This window comes from Suillus subalutaceus, assembly GCF_016647625.1.
Source record: "Suillus subalutaceus strain FC151 chromosome Unknown DFJ58scaffold_67, whole genome shotgun sequence".
Classification (NCBI taxonomy): Eukaryota; Fungi; Basidiomycota; class Agaricomycetes; order Boletales; family Suillaceae; genus Suillus; species Suillus subalutaceus.
Genome location: NW_024540316.1, coordinates 24,191 through 42,547, shown reverse-complemented (window position 1 = coordinate 42,547; position 18,357 = coordinate 24,191). Strand labels below are relative to the sequence as shown.

The 18,357-nt window shown below is 48.0% G+C and overlaps 7 protein-coding genes across 7 annotated transcripts; 3 read left to right on the top strand and 4 right to left on the bottom strand.

Annotated features, from left to right (window-relative positions):
• Positions 1 to 253: 253 nt before the first annotated feature.
• Positions 254 to 661, bottom strand: DFJ58DRAFT_729028 (uncharacterized protein; the record flags this gene model as incomplete). The annotated part of the gene is made up of 3 exons (XM_041385682.1): positions 254 to 376; positions 430 to 488; positions 538 to 661. 3 exons carry the CDS (start codon positions 659 to 661, stop codon positions 254 to 256), a joined length of 306 nt encoding a protein of 101 aa, XP_041242907.1.
• A 610-nt stretch (positions 662 to 1,271) lies between these two features.
• DFJ58DRAFT_886717 (uncharacterized protein) lies at positions 1,272 to 3,731 on the top strand (the record flags this gene model as incomplete). Its single annotated transcript, XM_041394659.1, has 13 exons — positions 1,272 to 1,398; positions 1,452 to 1,465; positions 1,815 to 1,839; positions 1,931 to 2,163; positions 2,232 to 2,266; positions 2,332 to 2,476; positions 2,525 to 2,587; positions 2,635 to 2,707; positions 2,980 to 3,099; positions 3,154 to 3,213; positions 3,264 to 3,270; positions 3,336 to 3,434; positions 3,518 to 3,731. The coding sequence occupies 13 exons, from the start codon at positions 1,272 to 1,274 to the stop codon at positions 3,729 to 3,731; spliced, it is 1,215 nt and encodes a 404-aa protein (XP_041242906.1).
• A 198-nt stretch (positions 3,732 to 3,929) lies between these two features.
• DFJ58DRAFT_661761 (uncharacterized protein) lies at positions 3,930 to 6,553 on the bottom strand (the record flags this gene model as incomplete). The annotated part of the gene is made up of 3 exons (XM_041382242.1): positions 3,930 to 4,306; positions 5,594 to 6,158; positions 6,200 to 6,553. The coding sequence occupies 3 exons, from the start codon at positions 6,551 to 6,553 to the stop codon at positions 3,930 to 3,932; spliced, it is 1,296 nt and encodes a 431-aa protein (XP_041242905.1).
• A 373-nt stretch (positions 6,554 to 6,926) lies between these two features.
• On the bottom strand, positions 6,927 to 7,274 carry DFJ58DRAFT_661797 (uncharacterized protein; the record flags this gene model as incomplete). The annotated part of the gene is made up of 1 exon (XM_041382249.1): positions 6,927 to 7,274. A coding segment is annotated over one exon (348 nt), but the record flags the coding sequence as incomplete, so codon positions are not given.
• Positions 7,275 to 7,871: 597 nt separating this feature from the next.
• Positions 7,872 to 8,412, top strand: DFJ58DRAFT_842243 (uncharacterized protein; the record flags this gene model as incomplete). The annotated part of the gene is made up of 3 exons (XM_041392805.1): positions 7,872 to 7,973; positions 8,148 to 8,303; positions 8,356 to 8,412. 3 exons carry the CDS (start codon positions 7,872 to 7,874, stop codon positions 8,410 to 8,412), a joined length of 315 nt encoding a protein of 104 aa, XP_041242903.1.
• A 1,451-nt stretch (positions 8,413 to 9,863) lies between these two features.
• On the bottom strand, positions 9,864 to 10,016 carry DFJ58DRAFT_661749 (uncharacterized protein; the record flags this gene model as incomplete). Its single annotated transcript, XM_041382241.1, has 1 exon — positions 9,864 to 10,016. A coding segment is annotated over one exon (153 nt), but the record flags the coding sequence as incomplete, so codon positions are not given.
• A 1,820-nt stretch (positions 10,017 to 11,836) lies between these two features.
• Positions 11,837 to 16,111, top strand: DFJ58DRAFT_914588 (uncharacterized protein; the record flags this gene model as incomplete). Its single annotated transcript, XM_041395394.1, has 18 exons — positions 11,837 to 11,845; positions 11,895 to 12,010; positions 12,036 to 12,130; positions 12,863 to 13,124; positions 13,486 to 13,537; positions 13,573 to 13,656; positions 13,713 to 13,857; positions 13,908 to 13,924; positions 13,980 to 14,075; positions 14,129 to 14,210; positions 14,404 to 14,541; positions 14,681 to 14,726; positions 14,780 to 14,911; positions 15,029 to 15,042; positions 15,072 to 15,115; positions 15,295 to 15,631; positions 15,750 to 15,935; positions 15,975 to 16,111. The coding sequence occupies 18 exons, from the start codon at positions 11,837 to 11,839 to the stop codon at positions 16,109 to 16,111; spliced, it is 1,992 nt and encodes a 663-aa protein (XP_041242901.1).
• Positions 16,112 to 18,357: the final 2,246 nt, after the last annotated feature.

Here is an 18,357-nt window from a genome sequence, read left to right as displayed (position 1 = left end):
GAAAGATTAGGGATGGAAGGAAACTGCAAAATAGGCAGGACGCTTCTTTGGTGTTGTTCGCGACTATGGATTCGGGAAATGTACGGCCTTAAAAAAACGTTGTAGGTGTGCTTCTGTTTCATCCTTACTTGCGCTGATCGCCTTAAGATAGTAGAATGTATGTAACGTGCAGCATTCTCGTGGTTATTTTAATGTTGTTATATTTCACGTAGATCTATGACTTCACGAACTCGCAACTTACGCACCACCAAACCTATGCGTACTGTCTTCCCCGACTTTCATCAAGCAGGCCGATGGATATGCCAAGTACCCCGAAAATGCGGTCTTCAATGACAAGGAAAAGGTTGGAATCGAAAACAGTGCGTTTCACGCGTGCCTCGTATAGTTGCAACTAACCTACGTTCTCCCGCTTCAGAGTATCATACGTACCAGCTTCTTTCTAAAGCTAACGATGACGCATGCTACACCAACATCCAGCGAATCCCACCCTAAGCCCACTCAGACGACCGCGGACTGCTGAGGACGAAGCCAGCAAACCTGCGTTTTCATCCCCATCCGTACCAGCGACAGCAACGATGACGCCCACACCAGACGAATGCTGGTTCTCAAACATGTCCAACCTCGTGTCTAGCCAGAAATGGTTCTTCGGCGCTATCGGCATAGTAGTGTTCTTCGGAGATGCCGGATGAGCATCGAGCGTACGGCTGCTTCTCGTCTGCCCCCGGTGACTAGACTGGATGTATATCATGTCCGTATGTTCTACATCGGTCGATTGTACTACTAACCTCATTAACATCTTAATTCACACCCTTCTCCTCGTTGCACCCACCATCAATACGGTCAACTTTTTCTACGCGGCCACCGCACGCTCTTACTCCCCATCTCCACTTTTTTTACCACGAAGGCTGGCACGCCCTTTAAATTGTCATTTTCACCTGCCAACTCCAGTGCGTCCTAGATGCACTCCCGTCAATCGGGCAGGTACCCAAGACAGACGACTCCATCATCCACGCGGTCAACAATGATGTGTAAACTTCCAACATTGTCGCTATATCTGTCCGTCCTGGGTTCTCTAGATCAGATACGATCGCACTGCAGTTCAAGGACGGGATCAACCCACATTCTTCATTTGACTTGAACGCCTAGATACTGACGATTCCTCAGGTATACGTTTCCCCGGCCTCTCCTCCACCTTCTCACAAATCTATGGCGCCTGCCATGCAGTCACACGGTACTGCACATCCTCTTTTTCTCAAAGTCATTCAACAACAATGCTCGCCAAGGTACAGATCCTGCAGAAGAAGTGCTCAGGACAAGCGCACTCTACTGTGAGCGTGATGTTGTTAACCTATGGATATCAAAGTCCTACGATGGTAGACACTGTCGAAGTGCAGGTAGGTGTGTTAATTTGCGTGGGTGGTAACAATATTGACGATGATGGCTACACACAGGCCGTGGACTTGATGTATGTGATGAGTCGGCAACATATAAATTCCATGAACTTATTGAGCCATGGAAGGCGAATAGCACCGAAATCACAGAACATCAGCGGGATCAATTGTGCTACAGAGTGCTACTGAGCGCTCTGTAGCAGCTTGTAGCGAATTATGTTTCCCTGATGAACACGACAAACTGCATGGGCATCACATTCCCTCATCCACCTAGCACGAACCGAATTTCTTGTCAACCTCCGCACCTTCGAGCCATATTTCACCATCACTAGCGACGAGCTACACTCACTTTGTCATGCGTAACATTCATTCCGTCTCTGAGCCATTACATCTCACCGCGTCCCCCTTTCTTGTCTTTTCCAGGTTTCCAAGGAGTCAGACATCCGACGTACGTCCCCAATCCTGCATCTTACGTGCCTGCACGCCTCTCCAAAATTGGCTTCTCTTGCAGCAGATATCCGAGACGCATATGTACGCAGGCTTCCACGCTTCGCATAATGAAATCACAGTTTCAATGAAAGTTAAGACGCAGTCTGCCACTCCATTCAAACGCCCGTTTCCAATACCCGAATGCCCTATTGGAAAAGACGTTCTCAACGAAGGTCTACCGGCCGGCACGTTCCTGTCAATACGCATGCTTTGGCAACCTTCACTAGTCTTAACGCATCCATGTTACAGAGTGCCACCTTGCGTCAAGATATGCCCAAGCTACGTAAGTTCCTTCCAGATCATACTTGCTGACTCTCCCTGATTCAAAACGTGACCTGACTTTGTTCGAAGAGGGCGACCGAATGGAGAAAGGGTCTTACGCCGAAGTAAGCTCAACGAGCTGAGCCTTCGTTTATCGTAAGTCTGACTTCGTATTGAAAGTGGCGGTCAGAAGGCGATCACATTCCTCACGAGCGGGCATGCGGCCGCTGAAACATGCTAGGCACCAATCACCCTTGCTACCATCGGAGTTCAATGCGGGCGTCACGAACCATTCGCAAGAAACTCGTTCAATCCGTATTTGGAACAACGCTAAGGTGCGTTCTCTTGATCTTATGGTCACGCATATATTCATTATTGGACAGATCGTTAAACACCTACATCTCGATTCATCACTCAGAGCGCCCAAAATGATAAGATCCAAGATGGTCAATATTCGCTGATAGGTTATCTAGTTGATGGTCCGTTTGCGCAGGGAATTGGTGGGATTGAAGTTTCTTTGGCTATAATTGTGAAACTCGGAGCCATTCGGCTTGCTAGTTGGAAGGGTCGGTCGCATCTACATGAAAAGCTCGAGAGATGAGCAATGCGAAAGTATCGGTCCTTGGTAACTTCAGGATTGCTATTGCATGACTTAGTAGGCGATCATCAGGCTTCTATAATATACGAGCTTGTTCATTGAAACAGTATCAATCCGCATATATGGTGCAGGGGGTAATTAAAGAAGAATATCTTAATCGGCCTTAAATCAGGGCGCATGTTCTGTAACTTAAATCGGTTTGTTTGCGTTACAAGTTGCGGAGCGACTGGTCGCTAACAGATGTTTTTAGCTGGATTTGCGTCCGTATTAATATTATCGGTGGTGGATTATCAGCTGGTCTTGCCGGTTATCTAGCGTACGGTAGAGGAGTCCATGAGGCGTGTTCTCTGAACATGGCAGGTAAATTTTGTCCACATGGTGTGCCCATCGCAGATTTTTGCTCACGCCTTACAGTTAGTTTTAGTTCCACGATCATTTGGTGGGGTGGTATCCTCAATGATGTGGAAGTCGGCAGTGAGCTACTTTCTCGCATCACTCCTTCAGTGTTTAACTGATTTGGGTAGGAAACAGGTGAGCGCGGACGCACAATATCACCGACGGTTGCTTACGTGAAATGGTCTGGAACGGATCGATAGTAATATCAAGATTGAACAGAAGCCTGAATCTACTGAAGGGAGGCAGCTGCCTGCGTCGGCGTACTGGCCTGCAGGCGGTGATTTCTGCATAGAAAATCTGTCAGCGCGCTACTCATCGGCGAGTATTAGCTTGCGTCTCCGCATTCTAACATTGCTGGCAAGATGAACCTAAATTTTTGTAGGACCTGTCTTTCCACATCAAATCAGGTGAATGCGTTGCTATTGGTGGCGTCCCCAACCTGCTTCTACTTAGCTAATCCAAATTTACTGGGGCGAACTCGAAAGGCGCTTGCCGCATACGAGTGCGTACAGGACAACTCCAAAACTCCATACATCAACCTCTGGACCTACGCAGACCTTGGCATTAAGGAGCTGAAGAGCCACGAAGTATGGTGAACAACAAAAGATTGACAGAGTGGAGGGATGTTACCTGTTTCAGATATGAGGATGTTCTTGATTTTGATATCTGAGGGATAGACAATGAGAATGGGCATTGTTTCAACGACCATAATCTAGCACTCTTTTGTAATTGAAATATGCTGAACATCTATATTAATGGATGATGGGGTGTCTACAACCTTGCCAGCGCTGCCTTTAAGAAGTTCCTGCAACCAGCACTACAGCTGCGTCCTGGCCAATAAATCTTGGATTGACTGCTAGGCGTGGGCAATTCCTCGGCTCTCCAGGAGGCAGCATTATCCATTCCTTACCACCTTTTTTTGTAGACCACATACGGTCGCTTGCAGGATGGGGTACCCAGTACAGTTTTTCAAACCATGGCATCAAGCGGTGGTTCTGAATGATCTCCGCTTCATCTTTATCATTCCCATCCATAAGAGCTTTCCATTGCCGATAGTATGAGGCTGATGGAAATTGCTGAAGAGCCTTGGCTGTCAAGGCTCCTTTGGCTGGAAAGTAGCGTTTGAATACCAGGTTATCCCAATCGGCATGGCTAACAATTTGATATTGAACTTGGCTGAAAATGCCACTGAGATCCAGCGAACGAAAGACATCAACCTTGATGTGCTTTCTCTGCTCTTGATCCAGCAGTATCCAAGGGGAATTCAAGGCTAGCTTGGGAGATGGCGCCAGCTGAAAGATATCGGATGCAAACTGACGCTGAATAGCAGATAGCTCGCTAGATATGATTGAATCTGTTGTCTTCCTGGAAGGGGCGCCACATGATGCCACCCTGCAAGCGCTGCTCTCTAGTTCCTCAACATCTTCTTCAACTTGAGCGTCCTCCTCACTACTGCTGGCCTCATCACAGTCATGGATTCTGTAAGTTGTCTTGCGCTTCCTTGACAGGTGGCTGACTTGGACCCTTTGACGTTTGGAGCAGCTTGATATATGAGAGTCTGAAAACTCCACCTCCACGTCCTCCATGAAATCCCTTCGATACAGAGCTAGCAAGGTACTGACGTCAATTGGTCTGACGTTAGGAAGGCGATAAGCTCCTGCATCATTGACCAAGTCTGACATAAAGTATGTGCCTCGGCCGTACATGATGGGACGAGTGCTTAGCCCATTGGTACCATCCACAGGTATGTGCTGGCAGGAAGCCTCCAGCAAGCTGTTCTCAGCCTGACCCTCTGCTGGCCGGTAAATCAGGGCGTTAATCTGGTAAGTAACCAGAGCGCCCAATTTCAATGACTCGTGCTGGAGACGGGCCGCTCGGTTTGCGCTCTGTAGGTTTTTAACCACATAGTAAAGGGCAGCCATGCGGTAGTACTTGAAGTACCTTCAAATTGGATTTCACATTAGTACCTTGGGTGAGACTGGTGGTGACCAAAATGCTCACCAAAATAATTTGCAATCAAAGGTAACAAGGGTATCTTGTATAACCCTATCTGGCATCTGCAAGAGCGCTTGGTCTGCTAGATGGAATGGTATGCGAACCTCTAGCCGTGCATTGCCTTCATGTCCACCTATGTTAGGAGAATTCCCACACAGGCGAAATATTTCTGCCATGCGCTCGAGATCCTTTATGAGCTTTCCTATGTTGCCTGGGAATAGGTGCCATGCCTGGCGACGCTTAAAAATGCCATCATGGAGCTGATAGGTTGCACATTTGTCTGTGGTGTAGGCGTTTATATAGTAAACTTCATCATCCTTTCCACGGGAACCTGGATGGGCGCGGAATCCTCCAAGATCCTCTAATTGCGCTGAGAGGTCGCGATGATATTGAGTCTGAGAAGCCAGGATGGCATCTATTTTACTTTCTGCACTGGATGGCAAAAGGAATTGCAGCAAATGACGATGGCCTTTGGTAAGCCACTGTAATATATGGCCTTCATGTTGGATTTCAAGTCCAATATCCACCACCCAGTCCTCTGGCCTGACAAGTGACATGTCAAAAAAATGAAATACGGTATCAAGAGCAGCACGTCTTGCTCCTGCATCACATGGATCATGGTGAGATGCACCTTTTGTTCCTCGCAGCTCGTGAACAAAAAATACATCCTGTAGCCCATCTTGCATCTGAAACATTTCCCGAAGTTTAGGCCCCAGCTGGTTCAGGAGGTTAGATGGGAAATCGACAGTGCCAAAGTGAAATTGCCCCTTCTGATCACGAGCCAAATCCATGGCATTTGAATATGTGATTGGCCATCGGCTCCGATCGACAGGGTTGAGACTGACAACAGCAGGCCGAAGGCACTTTTCATAGATCAAAGTCATTGTCTCTGGAGGAATGGCCGGATTTTGACCTTTGCAATACAATCCAGGGAAGAAGATACGCGTGATATGACGTCGATCGACTTTCCCCAACGCCATGTTAGGAATTCGGTGAAGTGAGACGCCTATGACATCCTGGTGAAGGCACTCCTGTCAGAATGCTGGATATTTGACCTGGATCCACGCACCTTGGGACAAGATAGAGGGCATTTTAAATGGTTGTCTTCAGTAAGGGTATCGCGGAATGATGCCAAGGGAAAGATAGCCATAGGTAATTGGAATGGTAAATCCCATGTAATGCCTATAACAGAGTCGATGTCTCTGTACACTTGGAATTCAGAAGTGGGAGGCGCAAGTGCTCCTTGTCTTGCATTTAAAAATATCCGAGCGAGCTTATTGTGGCTTTGGAGGCGTCCAGCCAGCACAAAGCGAAGAAAATTCTCTAGTTGGTCTGGCGCGAACATCCGTTCTGCAGCTGAGACAAATTCGCTCAAAGACACCTGGATGGCAGGTAAATCCTCGTCAGGGGGCTCAAGTTGCATGTGGGCGTAATGCCTGTTGGTTGATATTCTTCAGGTGCCGTGGTTGAACAAAGGTTAGGCTTTTGTAGGTAGCCACTCCGAGTCCGAGTCCGAGTCAGATGGGCGTCTGTGAGAGGGTGTGACTTTCTTTTAACATTGAGTCACGCACGCCTTTGGACGACATATGGCAACTATCATTGTGAGGTAGCACTGGCTATCGAGCTTGAGGCAGCCGAAATCATCAAACTCGCATGTAAAACAGCTGAATTCCAGAAAATCTGCTGATTTGACCGAAATCGACCGAAATCTTTGTATTTCGAAAGTAATAAAATCTGCCGGTCAGATTCAGCAGAAATCGTTGTATTTCCAATGAACTCGGAGTAAATTCCGCCAGTCAGATTATAGTGAGATAAGCATGCCTGTCACTAAACGAGTTTACAAAGAAGGTAGAACAAAGCTCCAGAACGGTACTGCTCGTCCATTCGTGAGGTACGACTGGGCCGAATTTTGGAATAAGGTGTACACTCCTGCGAATATCAGAAATATCGATGATGCTCGCAAGACGCTCTCCATTACGAATGACGCAGGAAATTTTGTACAAACCATGGTTTGCTTCGGGTTGCCTGAATGGCGTGAACCACTCCACATAAGCAAAGTGGGTAGGTGCCTTGGCAGGTGTGCGAAATAAGGCAATCGCAGCATGACTTGTCAGTGTGAAGACGACACGGACTTGTGCAACACGATACCCTGAAATTCATGATCAAATATTAGTTAAGTGAGGGAGTAGTACGAAAACACAACTAGAACAAGAATGAGAACGGTGACCGTTGACCGTCGAGAACTGGCAAATGAGAATGAGCGAGCGAGATCACTAGTCACAAGTGCAATTATATGAATCGGAAAATGAGTGAAAACAAGCAGGAACACTCACAGGCTAAGCGCGGACAGGGACAAACAAGCGCAGAAACGCAGACATGAAAAAACAAACTAGAATGATTAAAAATGAGTGAAACGAGTGGCAAAAGCCCATATTAGAAGAAATACTCACAAGTGGACAAGCAGAAATGAGTGTAGAGCATTAGCATAATCAAAACGGTTGAAAATGTAAATGGTAGCTACAGCGCAGCACTGAGGAGCGAAACGCTTAGACGGATTCTGATCAATCCGGGAAATGCCGAGTTTATTCTCACAGTTGAACTTTAAAAGTTTGGTTTGAAAATGACACGGAGGTCCATTCCCCTTCTCTCTACTACTTCGAGCTGCACACACTCTTCTCTTTACTGAATGTTTGCGCTCGTTGTCAGGATGTGTGTAATCTCTTTTTTGACCTGCTTACTTGATGCCGATGGTGCCGTGTCCATGTCCCGCTCTGTGCGTGTCCTTGTCTTTGACCTGTTTACCCAACGCTGATGGTGCCATGGCCATGTTCCGCTTTCAGAATGTGTGTGACCTTTTTTCTCGTGTCCCGCTAACCTTGTCCTTTCGCCCGCTTATCTGACGCTGATGGTGCTTCGGCCGTATCCCGCAATCGGAGTTGTGGTTGCAACTATCGTAGGTTTTTAGGTGTTTTTACTGTAGACCGACAATGCTAAGTATATTCTTTTCACAGACTTAGTCTATACTGATGGACTGGATGAGTGGCAATCCACCATCGAGCTCGCAAGTCAAATCCTTCAACGCTACCCTCCACATTGCAACCCTCACTCGGATTTCCGAACGCGGGAAAAAAAAAGTATCACGCGCTTATGGCATGGCTTTTCAAGGCTGTCAGGTGCGTTTCAGGTTCCTTGGATTGCGCCTGTCATTCACACACTCTCTGTTAGCGTGTCGCAGAGCATGTTACTGCTGGCTGGTTCGGGGAGCAACCTCGACTACCTTGATGTTAATGCAATGTCCGAGGATTAAAGGTTGTTGTGTCTCTATTGCTGATCCGACTTGATCATAGTTGCATCTAATTCAAGCACTAGCGTCTTCGTGTGCTGTTGATACCCATGTTCATGTATAATACATTGTGATAAGCCATTTTAATGCAATATAATGTTGATTTTCGTGTAATTTGACATCGACCGATCATCGAGTGAATTGGACGATATTCAGAATAATCCATCGAGCGACGAGTGAATTTGATGGAATTCAGAGAAACTACTCGGAATTCAAAGGAATTCATAAAACGAGCTACCGGACTTAAATAATTCAGCAAAACCTGAATTCACTTGAAATCTTCCGAAAACAGAGGAATTACAAGGAATTACCTCGATTTCGGGGGGGAGGTTTTCCCTGATGAGGTGTCTCCAAAATCCCAGTGAGTTGAAATTTGCATTACTATACAGGACAGTTCTGCAGCGGACCGTTTCACGGAAGTTGAGTACGGGAAGTCGACTACCGCACTGGAGTGGGCTCTGCTAAATGCGTGCACTGGACTCTACAACGAAGTGATGAAGTGCTACTGCTCCCGAGACTCTATCATAACGCTGGCTGCGCTCCAAACACCGCCAAACACCTTTGCGAACCTCCTCCCTACTAGGGGTCCCCTACTCCAGCGCAACCAAATTGACTGCTTTGGTTGACATCATGTCCTGCAGCACAAGCCAAGGCGATGACCTCTTACTTATGCCTTCAGCGGCCATCCTTATTCTGACCGCCAGTGCTCAATCTGCTTTTACGCCATTAATTCGCGCCGGCGCCATACTTGGACTTGCTCTTTAGATCCCTCCGAAACCCTCCAATATTCGCCACTGGACTACATTCTACCTCAAGCACAGTTGGGCTTCAAGTTAGGCCTCCAAAAGTGTCAAGGACTTTCAGGACACCACGATATGGCATCTTTATGGTGAAAACTGGAAAATGGAGATGGCAAGCCAAACGCAATTGCGAACACTTACCATCCAGCTATCGGCAAGTACTACTTGCCTACTTTCGTATCACAGATTCATCCACTACTTGCCTCGTCACCCTGCCCAGCTGTGCCTATCTCTACTCTCGCAGGCAGCCCCACCACCTACTACCATATGATGATGGCCAATTAACCTCACGTGTGGCGCTCTGCCTCCTGATGCTCACGTTTTGATTCCAGCCGCATCATGGAAAAGGCTTTGAAGCAGGGTCTAAACCAAAAAGCAGATTCTTGGTACTTCTAGTCACTCCATGTAGTATTACGAATTCATCGTATCTAACTTTTACGTAACCCATCTCGTCAATCGAACTGACAGGCTCAGCGCTTACGGCATCGACCAGGCTCGTGTGTACAGTGCCACCATCTTTACCATTGTTGCAATTCCTGATATGCGCCTCAGTATAGGGTTAAATTAATCTACGCTCCGGTAATCAAGACTCACCTGTGACCCTTGCCATGTCCTCGGGATAGGGCAACATTTGCATTAAATGGGGTGAGTTCTGCACTGGGTGAAGTGCCGATGTCTATGATTGAGGGGCTAATCGTTTGTCCTTGTAACCTGTAGTCAGTGAATGCATAGGCAGACGTCAGCGGCAGCTAGCTACAGGTGACGGTTTTCTTTTCGCCTCCAGGTCCATGAATGCTGAATGTTTTTTTGCATCGGCATTATTGGTATCACCCTTACTCCAGCGTTTCGAGTCGGTCGACAACCAACAATTAATTCATGTTAGTTCTCATGCGCCCTCAACGAGGCAAAATTGTCAGAGTACCGAACTGCAGCACTGGGTAAATTTTGTTCTTCTTTTAATACAGCGTCTCACTAGCTGGTAGAGCAACATCGCCGGGAATGCAAACTTCTCAACTCCATCTTCTCAATGCCAAACATGCGACGACTCCTCTGCACGCTATACCTCATGTTCGACAGACTCACATCTACGGTACCCTCGCGTCCAAACTTCCCGCCTGTATGTATCACGATCTCGCGCTCACACGCCATCCCCATTGACCTTTCGTGCAACTAGATCGATGTTCTCCCATGGCCACCTCACTGCCCCGGATATTGAGTTGTTGGGACAATCAAGTAGGTCGCAACGTTTCTGTGCGTTAAAAACATTGATCGTTATCGTGGCAGCGTCATTGGGGTTGAGACCGCCCAAAGTCGACACGATCATCCTTTGAATAGATCCACTCGTTCTGATGCGACCGACCCCATATATCTGAAGGCGAAGATGTGGTGATGTTATACGGCGTTGTCGGCAACCACTGGCAGTACTAAGCATTCAAGACTGCGTGGACTGAGATCGTCGAGGCTCCGATAGACTTGGCAATTGGGACTGGTTGACAGGTATGTCGCTTGGGGCCATATTCTACGCAGCCATGCCGAACTCCTCACTTATATGCAACGGTGATCGTTGCGACGCTGGTAAGGGTGAAACTTACTTATTCTGGTCAGACGGTTTGGTCGACAGCTCATCGACTACGCGAAGTAAGTCATTGATCGGCCTCCAGCATACAAGGATGGTAAACGCACAGACTGATTTGCGTCCAGAATCGTCAATCACGTTCAAATCAGTGACGCTCCCCACAACGTCTGCAAAATGCGTGGTCATCATAACGATTTACCAACCCCGCTAATCAGCGTTGTTCAGACTGGCTTCTGGAATCACCAGTTCTAGACGCCTACTCAGGAGCATGGATTGGTATTTTATTCGCAGGCTTGAAACTGAATCGTTGCTACGGATTCAACAAGCTGATGACTTGGACTTAGCGTCTCGTATGGTCATTGTACGTCGGGATTACTTCCGTCCTGGAGAAAGAGCTTCAACTTTCGCTCTTCTCAGATGCGAAACGCTAGTTCAGCGCATACATTGACTTTGGAATGGGTTTGAACAGCGAGGTCGCGTTGGATCTAACTATTAGCGTGAGGGAAGGGTCAACACCACGAACGTGTGGGAAAGTAAGCAGATCGCTAACCGAAAGGCCCACATGCACAAATGGGCAGCTCATCCTATGTCATTTCAAGTTCGATAATGACTTCTCCATGACCTAGTATTTGACTGAGCACGAAGGACACCCTGATCTGCGGTCAAAATCCTAGTAATAAGCCTGGTGATCTACATCATCAGTATTCAAATCGAGTCCGCAAGCACATGGCCACGACATCGAACCAGGCTGTAGATTTCTAGCGTCTTCAATTGGCAGCGGCGGGCACATAAATGCTTGCGGGTATGCGTTCTGAAGACACTTTCAGATTTGTTAGATAGCGCGTAAGGGTGAATGAATGGATACTAAGGTGATGTGGCGTAGCCTACCTTGTGAGATCGGTGAGGCGGGTGTGGCAGGATTTGGGATATTAGGTGTGCCTGCGTATTCACATTCCCATTGCTCGTACTGTTGGACGCGGGCAAGTAATGAGCGACGTGCGTAGGCGTGCACGGTGCAACGGTATGCGTTGCTGGTTAGGTTTAGTTAGTCAGCGACGACAGCATCAATATTGCACCCAAGGATGACAGAAACGGCTTGCTCGTACTTGTGCTGTGTGGGTTTGCAGAGGTCAACCACGCGCCCGTAGACGCCTGTGATATGTGAGTGGTGACTTTCTGGGACAAGGGCAGCAGGGTTTACCTGGGAAGATGCGCTGCAGACTGGCGAGCGTTTCCTTGAGCTTTGCCTCGCGTTCGGATTCGGTATAAGGACGTCATGCTGTACGCGTTTCTGGTAATGGGCGAGTGCTCCCCATAGATAACGGTGGAGTGTGTCAAGGAGTGCAAGTGCCGTGCGGTAGAGACGACTGTTGAGGAGGTCGGTAGGCGTGCCTGGGAGCGGACTCCGGAGTAACTTCAATGCGCAGTGCCGGTTGTGCAAAGGTTGAATCTGAGGTCGTGGTGAGGTTGGAAGGGATGAATCGGAAAGCAAGATGTGACATCGTAGGCTAATCTCTGAGCATAAGATCAGTGTCGAATTGTACTCCGGGCAATGAATCAATTGCGACACAGCTGTCTCGAACTGTTGGAGTAGATCATATCAACACAACGGAAATCACATAAGGAGATTGTGCAAGCACCAATTCAAGCGGAACATCTTCAGGACAGCTAACCAACGATTTGAATTTGAAGTGCAAAGGATTGGATTCAGCCATACTTCAGAGACGCCATATACTTCAGAGACACCATAGATACTAGGGGTTCGCCGTGCGAACTGATGACCTTGCTCCGATTGCAATTTCTCAAGGATATTTGTACATGTGTACGCTTATTGTTCCTCGCTCTTTCGCGCTGCTTCAACCAACCCAAAAAGACATACGCAATACATTCAATCGATAAGGCTTTCTTTGAAGCAATTTATTAGGTTGGTCTTCAGCTTGTTCGATGTTGTCTTCAGTTTGGTCGTAACAGCTTTTGATCGTGTTTGACACACTGATTAAAACGTCGTATCAGTACGAATTTTCAACAAAACCAAACACACAAACGTGGTCAAACAGACAAATGTGGCTTTGGAATCGCGGACTACGGTAATACATTCAATACTGCGTCTTCAAGTTGTACTCAGTCTTTGGCCAAGCAGAGATGTATTGAACCCTATCGGTGTTGACAACGTGTTGATGGTACATGTTCAGTGGTATTCAGTAGGGCGTAAAGGTGTCTCTGTAATTTTGTACTTGATTGGTATGGCACGCATGATTGGTCAGGAACGCGTGAGGTTGGTGCAAAAACGCGTGATTGCACAGCATGATGTTGATGTCAGGTGACTGACAGATTAGCCCAACAACATCATGACCTTGCTCCGCAAGGTAACTTATACTTCAGAGACGTCATACTGTTGCTTACGAAATCGAACCACGTTCAGTTTTCCTTATGCTATTACCAGTAACGTTAAACGCACCGTCCGAGCACCGTCCATTGTTTATCTCGGACTCGGGTCTCTTGGTACTACCACATTGCTCTTCGATCTTGTCTCGTTACTTCTCGTCCGATCCGTCTTAGTGTTTCACGCCGTAACTCGGCGGGTCTCCAACCAAATCTCAGCCTCCCGCAGCACGTGTTCACTCTTATTACTCCAGGAACTTCACGACAATGCAAGAAAACAATTGTTCGATGGAATTAAGGCAGACAGTATGTAATTATTTGAGTACTTGACTGTCATTTAGACAAGCAGAGGCAGAGAAGGAGAATATGAGATATCCGACGCTTTGAAAGCCAGAGCCAATCATCTGACTCAAATTGGTGACAAGGTACGCCTTTCCTCTGCTAAGTCATGCAGAGTCCAGACACTGAGTAGCACATAAAGGAAGGTGCAGTCGCAGCGCAAAAACTTGCACTCGAGAAAACACCTGGCCTTACCTCAAGGATAGATATTGTGCTCACTGTCATCCGACTGGGATTTTTCTTCGGCGATAATAGCCTCATCACTGAGAACCTTCCCAGAGCAGAAAGTGCGCTATTCCAACGCTTTACCGTGACCATGAATTGACATATCGTCCAGATTCATCGAGGAGAGTGGTGACTGGGATAGGCGTAATCCTACCGTGGTCTCCACATGATATCCATCCGCCAGTTTATGACTGGTGGTGCACTTCTCCTTGACGCACTATCGACATTCACTGCCACTGAACTCACAACCTACAACGACTTCGTCGCTCTCAAGAAACGGGTATGCTCGTTTTCCTAACTGGTATCTCCCACCGCTGACCATATTTCCTGTAGCTCATTACCGCACCAGAAGTTATATCCGTTTTGCCCGAAGTCCCGATCCTTGGAGACCACTTAAACAACCTTTACGACTTTGGTACGTTTCTTCGCGCCCACCGTCCGCGTAGGCAATCGAGCAGAACTCGTTCTATCAACAGCCGCTGCCATCTCACTCGCTTCCATAAACGGCTGGGCCAGCGTTCTTCTCAACAACCGCTCCTTCCTAACAGTTTGCACTTTCGCTCTACTTTGCCCTCCTCATCACACCCGGTTACATGCCCTACAAACAGCGCACCTTCAATCTCGAAGGCCAAATTTGCTCAGTGGTCTCGCGAACTCGGCGCAGACGGCCGTCTCAGGATCCAAAACAAGCTCCATTGCTGCGGATATTGCTCACCTTTCGTCGAAGCCACTATCTCCCAAACCTGGTACGCCCGCTCCGTTCTCCCAGGGTGCAAAGAAGCTTACATCAACGTCGAGAAACACAACTTGTACATCTGGTACACAATCGCTTTCTCCCTCGTCTCACTCCAGCTCGACATCATGCTCAATGCCCAAGGCGTATAGGCTCAGCATGGCGAGTATGGTTGTTATCATGGATAAATCACGCCAGGTGTGTTATCTCTTATTTGTCCCCGCCTGTATGTGCTGATGTTTTTGCCGCAGTCAACTAGCAGAACAACATGGCACCGAAATTGCCTCCGACGTTGTAGCGTGGTCCCGCCATCTTGGTTCTATGACATACAACTCTGGCGTTGTGAACGTGACGGGCACGACGTATGCACCCTCCCATGGCAGGTACGATTGCATGGCGATGAAGTTGCCTTCACCGAGAGGTTATGAATTAGCGAGCGAGGGACGATGGATGGACTGCCTGTCACTTTCACTAACACACCTGCTCTGATACCATTTTAGACTTTCGATCAATCGTGTGCTGCTGGCTGCACGTTCTTACTAGCTAGTCTCGTTCGTTCCCACCATGCTTCGTACACGATCGTTTTTGTGCGCTCCATGTACATTCAGCTATTCAATGGCATTCTTTACATACGATCAGCGAATATACTGTCATGGATTCAAGCATTTCTCGCGTGTTCGGATGCAGTATGAGTAAATAAATCAACCGATTTCATTGCATCAGACAATTACTGCCCATCCGACTCCACCACCTCGTCCGATAACAGACTACCTGGTCTTCATCAAGCTCTGTGAACAATGTGAAAGTCAAAGAGGACGTCAACGAGGACGACCCGCGCAAACGGCGAGCGAGGACTTTGGGACAATTGGGGCGAGGCACATTTGGTCCTCCACCCAAGAACCACGGATCTGAATGTGCAAATGCGAAGTCACAGATTTTGCTGACATGCCGGGGACGTCTTTGGCACGGCGTCCGCTGGGTGTGCGGGAGAGAACTGCGCTGGGCGGATATGGGGTGTTGGGCATTTGAGACTGGGCGGGAGCGGGATTTGGAGGATGTGCAGGAGAGGCACGAGGCACGACGGGAGATTTCAGGGAAGGGCGGTGCGAGATGGGAGGAGGTGAGGGAAGTGACAGATTGCATGCTGAGTCTGTGTGTTGGAGGATGTGGAGAAAGCATAGCCTAATCATCTATACTGTCAGAGTCGGAATCGATGACGAGTCGATGAGAAGGAGAATCGCGTGAACGAGGATCTAAGAAAGTGTGATTTGGAGAGTCTGTGGTGGGAGTGGGTGCAGTTGATTCCTGGAGGGAGAGTAGGTGGAAGAGAGAGCGAGGAATGGGTGTTTGGGCATAAGTTATTCAGTTTTCGCCCGGGAGACAAAATAAGTGGAGCGGGAGCGAGCCGTGAGTCTGTAGAGTAAGGTGAACAACACTTGAAGTCAGCCGGTACTATGGAGAAAAAGTTACCTCCTCCTCCCCCTCTAAGCCACCAGAGTGAAGTTTTCGGGTATAGCTCAAGCGGGTTTGGCCCGGGAGACGAACGGAGTGGAGCGGTAGCGAGCTATAAACCTATAGAATAGCATGACAAAAGGTCGAGGTCAGAAAGTGCGATGAAAAAAAGTTATGGGTGGATTACCTCCCCCTCCCCCTCTAAGCCACTCTGAGTGACGTTTTCGGGTATAGCTCCAGCAGGTTTGACCCGGGAGATGAACGGAGTGGAGCGGGAGCGAGCTATTAATATGTAGATGAGGATGACAAGAGGTCGAGGTCAGAAAGTGTGATGGAAAAAAGTTATGGGTGGATTACCTCCTCCTCCCCCTCTAAGTCACTCAGACAGACGTTCCCGGGCATAAGTCGAGCAGTTTTGACCCGGGAGACGAAAAAAGTGGAGCGGGAGCGAGATGTTGGTCTGTAGAGTATGATGACCAAACGTCGAGGGCAGGAGGTGTGATTGTCTTATACCTCCTTACGGTCTGCCACAATGACTTGAGGTCTCACCCGAAAATCTGCGAAAAAGCACAGTTGAGCACACATCATGTTGAGTGGTATATTGTACCAACGTACACAACGAATTCCTTGTAGATAGAAAAGTCCATTGTTTGAAGGGAACAGCTGTTAGCGATTTCGATAGCGGCATTGATGTACTCGATGGCTTTCTCGCGATTGTTGCTCTTTGAGGCAGCTAGTGCCATTTCGGCGTAGAAGTATACCTGATGCGCGAAGCGCAGAACGATCAGTCTCAGATTCAGAACACGAACAGGAATTGATACTCACTTGCACGACTTGATGAATAAGAAGATCGGCATCGTAAGAGACCTCGGCCATGTCATTAACATACATGATTGCTTCATCGTATGCATTTGTATTGAATGTTGCAATAGCCTGAAAATCGTAATGAAGCACGGAGCATGTCAGAATAAATGTAACCCACCCTGATCAAAATGAGAAGATGATGGGTTGCTGAATCTCCAGCCGCGAATCTCAACGCGAGATCAAATGCAATATTCGCTTCCTGAATCTGCCTCAATCTGTAGTGGGCAATGGACTTGGCCATATAGCCCATCAACGACTTTTGAATGCTAATGGACTGTCATGATCCAAGTTGGTGTATCTTGAAGGGGGTTCAGTATCAGTCGGTACAACTCACCTGAATTGCGTCTTTAAGCGCGGACTCCCAGTCACCCATGCGTGCATGAACAATTGAACGGTGCCCAAGGCAGACGTAGTTGCTGGAATCTGCCTTGATGTATCGTGTGAATATTTCCAAAGCCATAGTCAACGCCCCTCCCGTTGTGATTATAGTGTAGGCGGTCTCGTCCATGGGTGAGGGTGAGGGTGTAGGTCTGTGGAATGCTCGAGTTGTGTTATGAGATTCAATAACGAGAACATACCTTGTGCCAGTGAGTAACTTTCACTTGAGTCTTCATCTGAAAGATGAGATAACGAAAACATGAGAAATCAATGGGAACATACCGACACCAGTACCGTCGAGGGTAGTACCCACTGTGACATCTTCTGGTCATTTCCTCCGCTGAAGAATGTGACACAAAACGCGCCAGCAGCGATATCGAGCACGCTGGATTTCGGGAACGGCCAGAGGCGGATGCTGCCGTCAGAAGATGCAGAAGTGATGATGGTGCTGGCATCAAACAAACCCTCTCCCCGACCTCAGCAACAATCCCAGGGCTACCCGTCATCCCTGCCTCATGCAAAGCAACACACCCCTTCGTCCTCCGCACGCTCTCTTCAACAGTTCCCATGCCCTACGGTAATATCATATGGAGATTGAGTAGTTCGACTTTGCCGCTGCGAAAGGAGGGAGGGATAAGTGGTGTGAGGGTGGGTGGTGCGGAGTTGAGATATGGAGGATAGATCCGTAGTGGTGGATTGGGGTGCACCATGTGAAGAGGGTGAGCTCGGATCCTGGAATGAGGGAGGGGAGGGTTATTCATCATTTAAGACTTATTCGACTGTAGGTGATGTTAATAGGGTTGCGGATGGAATCGTTTGGCGGGCAAGTACCTAGAGAACGATAGATCCAGGATTTGGGGCTCCATGAACAGTCGGATCGTGGATGGCTGAGATGAAGACTTGTTATTGGATTTCGTGAGGTGGCAATCTAACGGTGCATGCGTGAGCTTAGAGTTTTCGTTATGGGATCAGTGATATGACGAAACAGAACAGACCTTGAGACAAGATGCGCCTATGAACAACCTATCAGGACTTTTGTGAGCACTACAGCCCAACATAGTCCACAACCAAGGTCGGGGCGCGTACAGTTAGCCTGTTGATAGGAAAGCTTCAACTTCAGCAAAAGCGAAGCTTT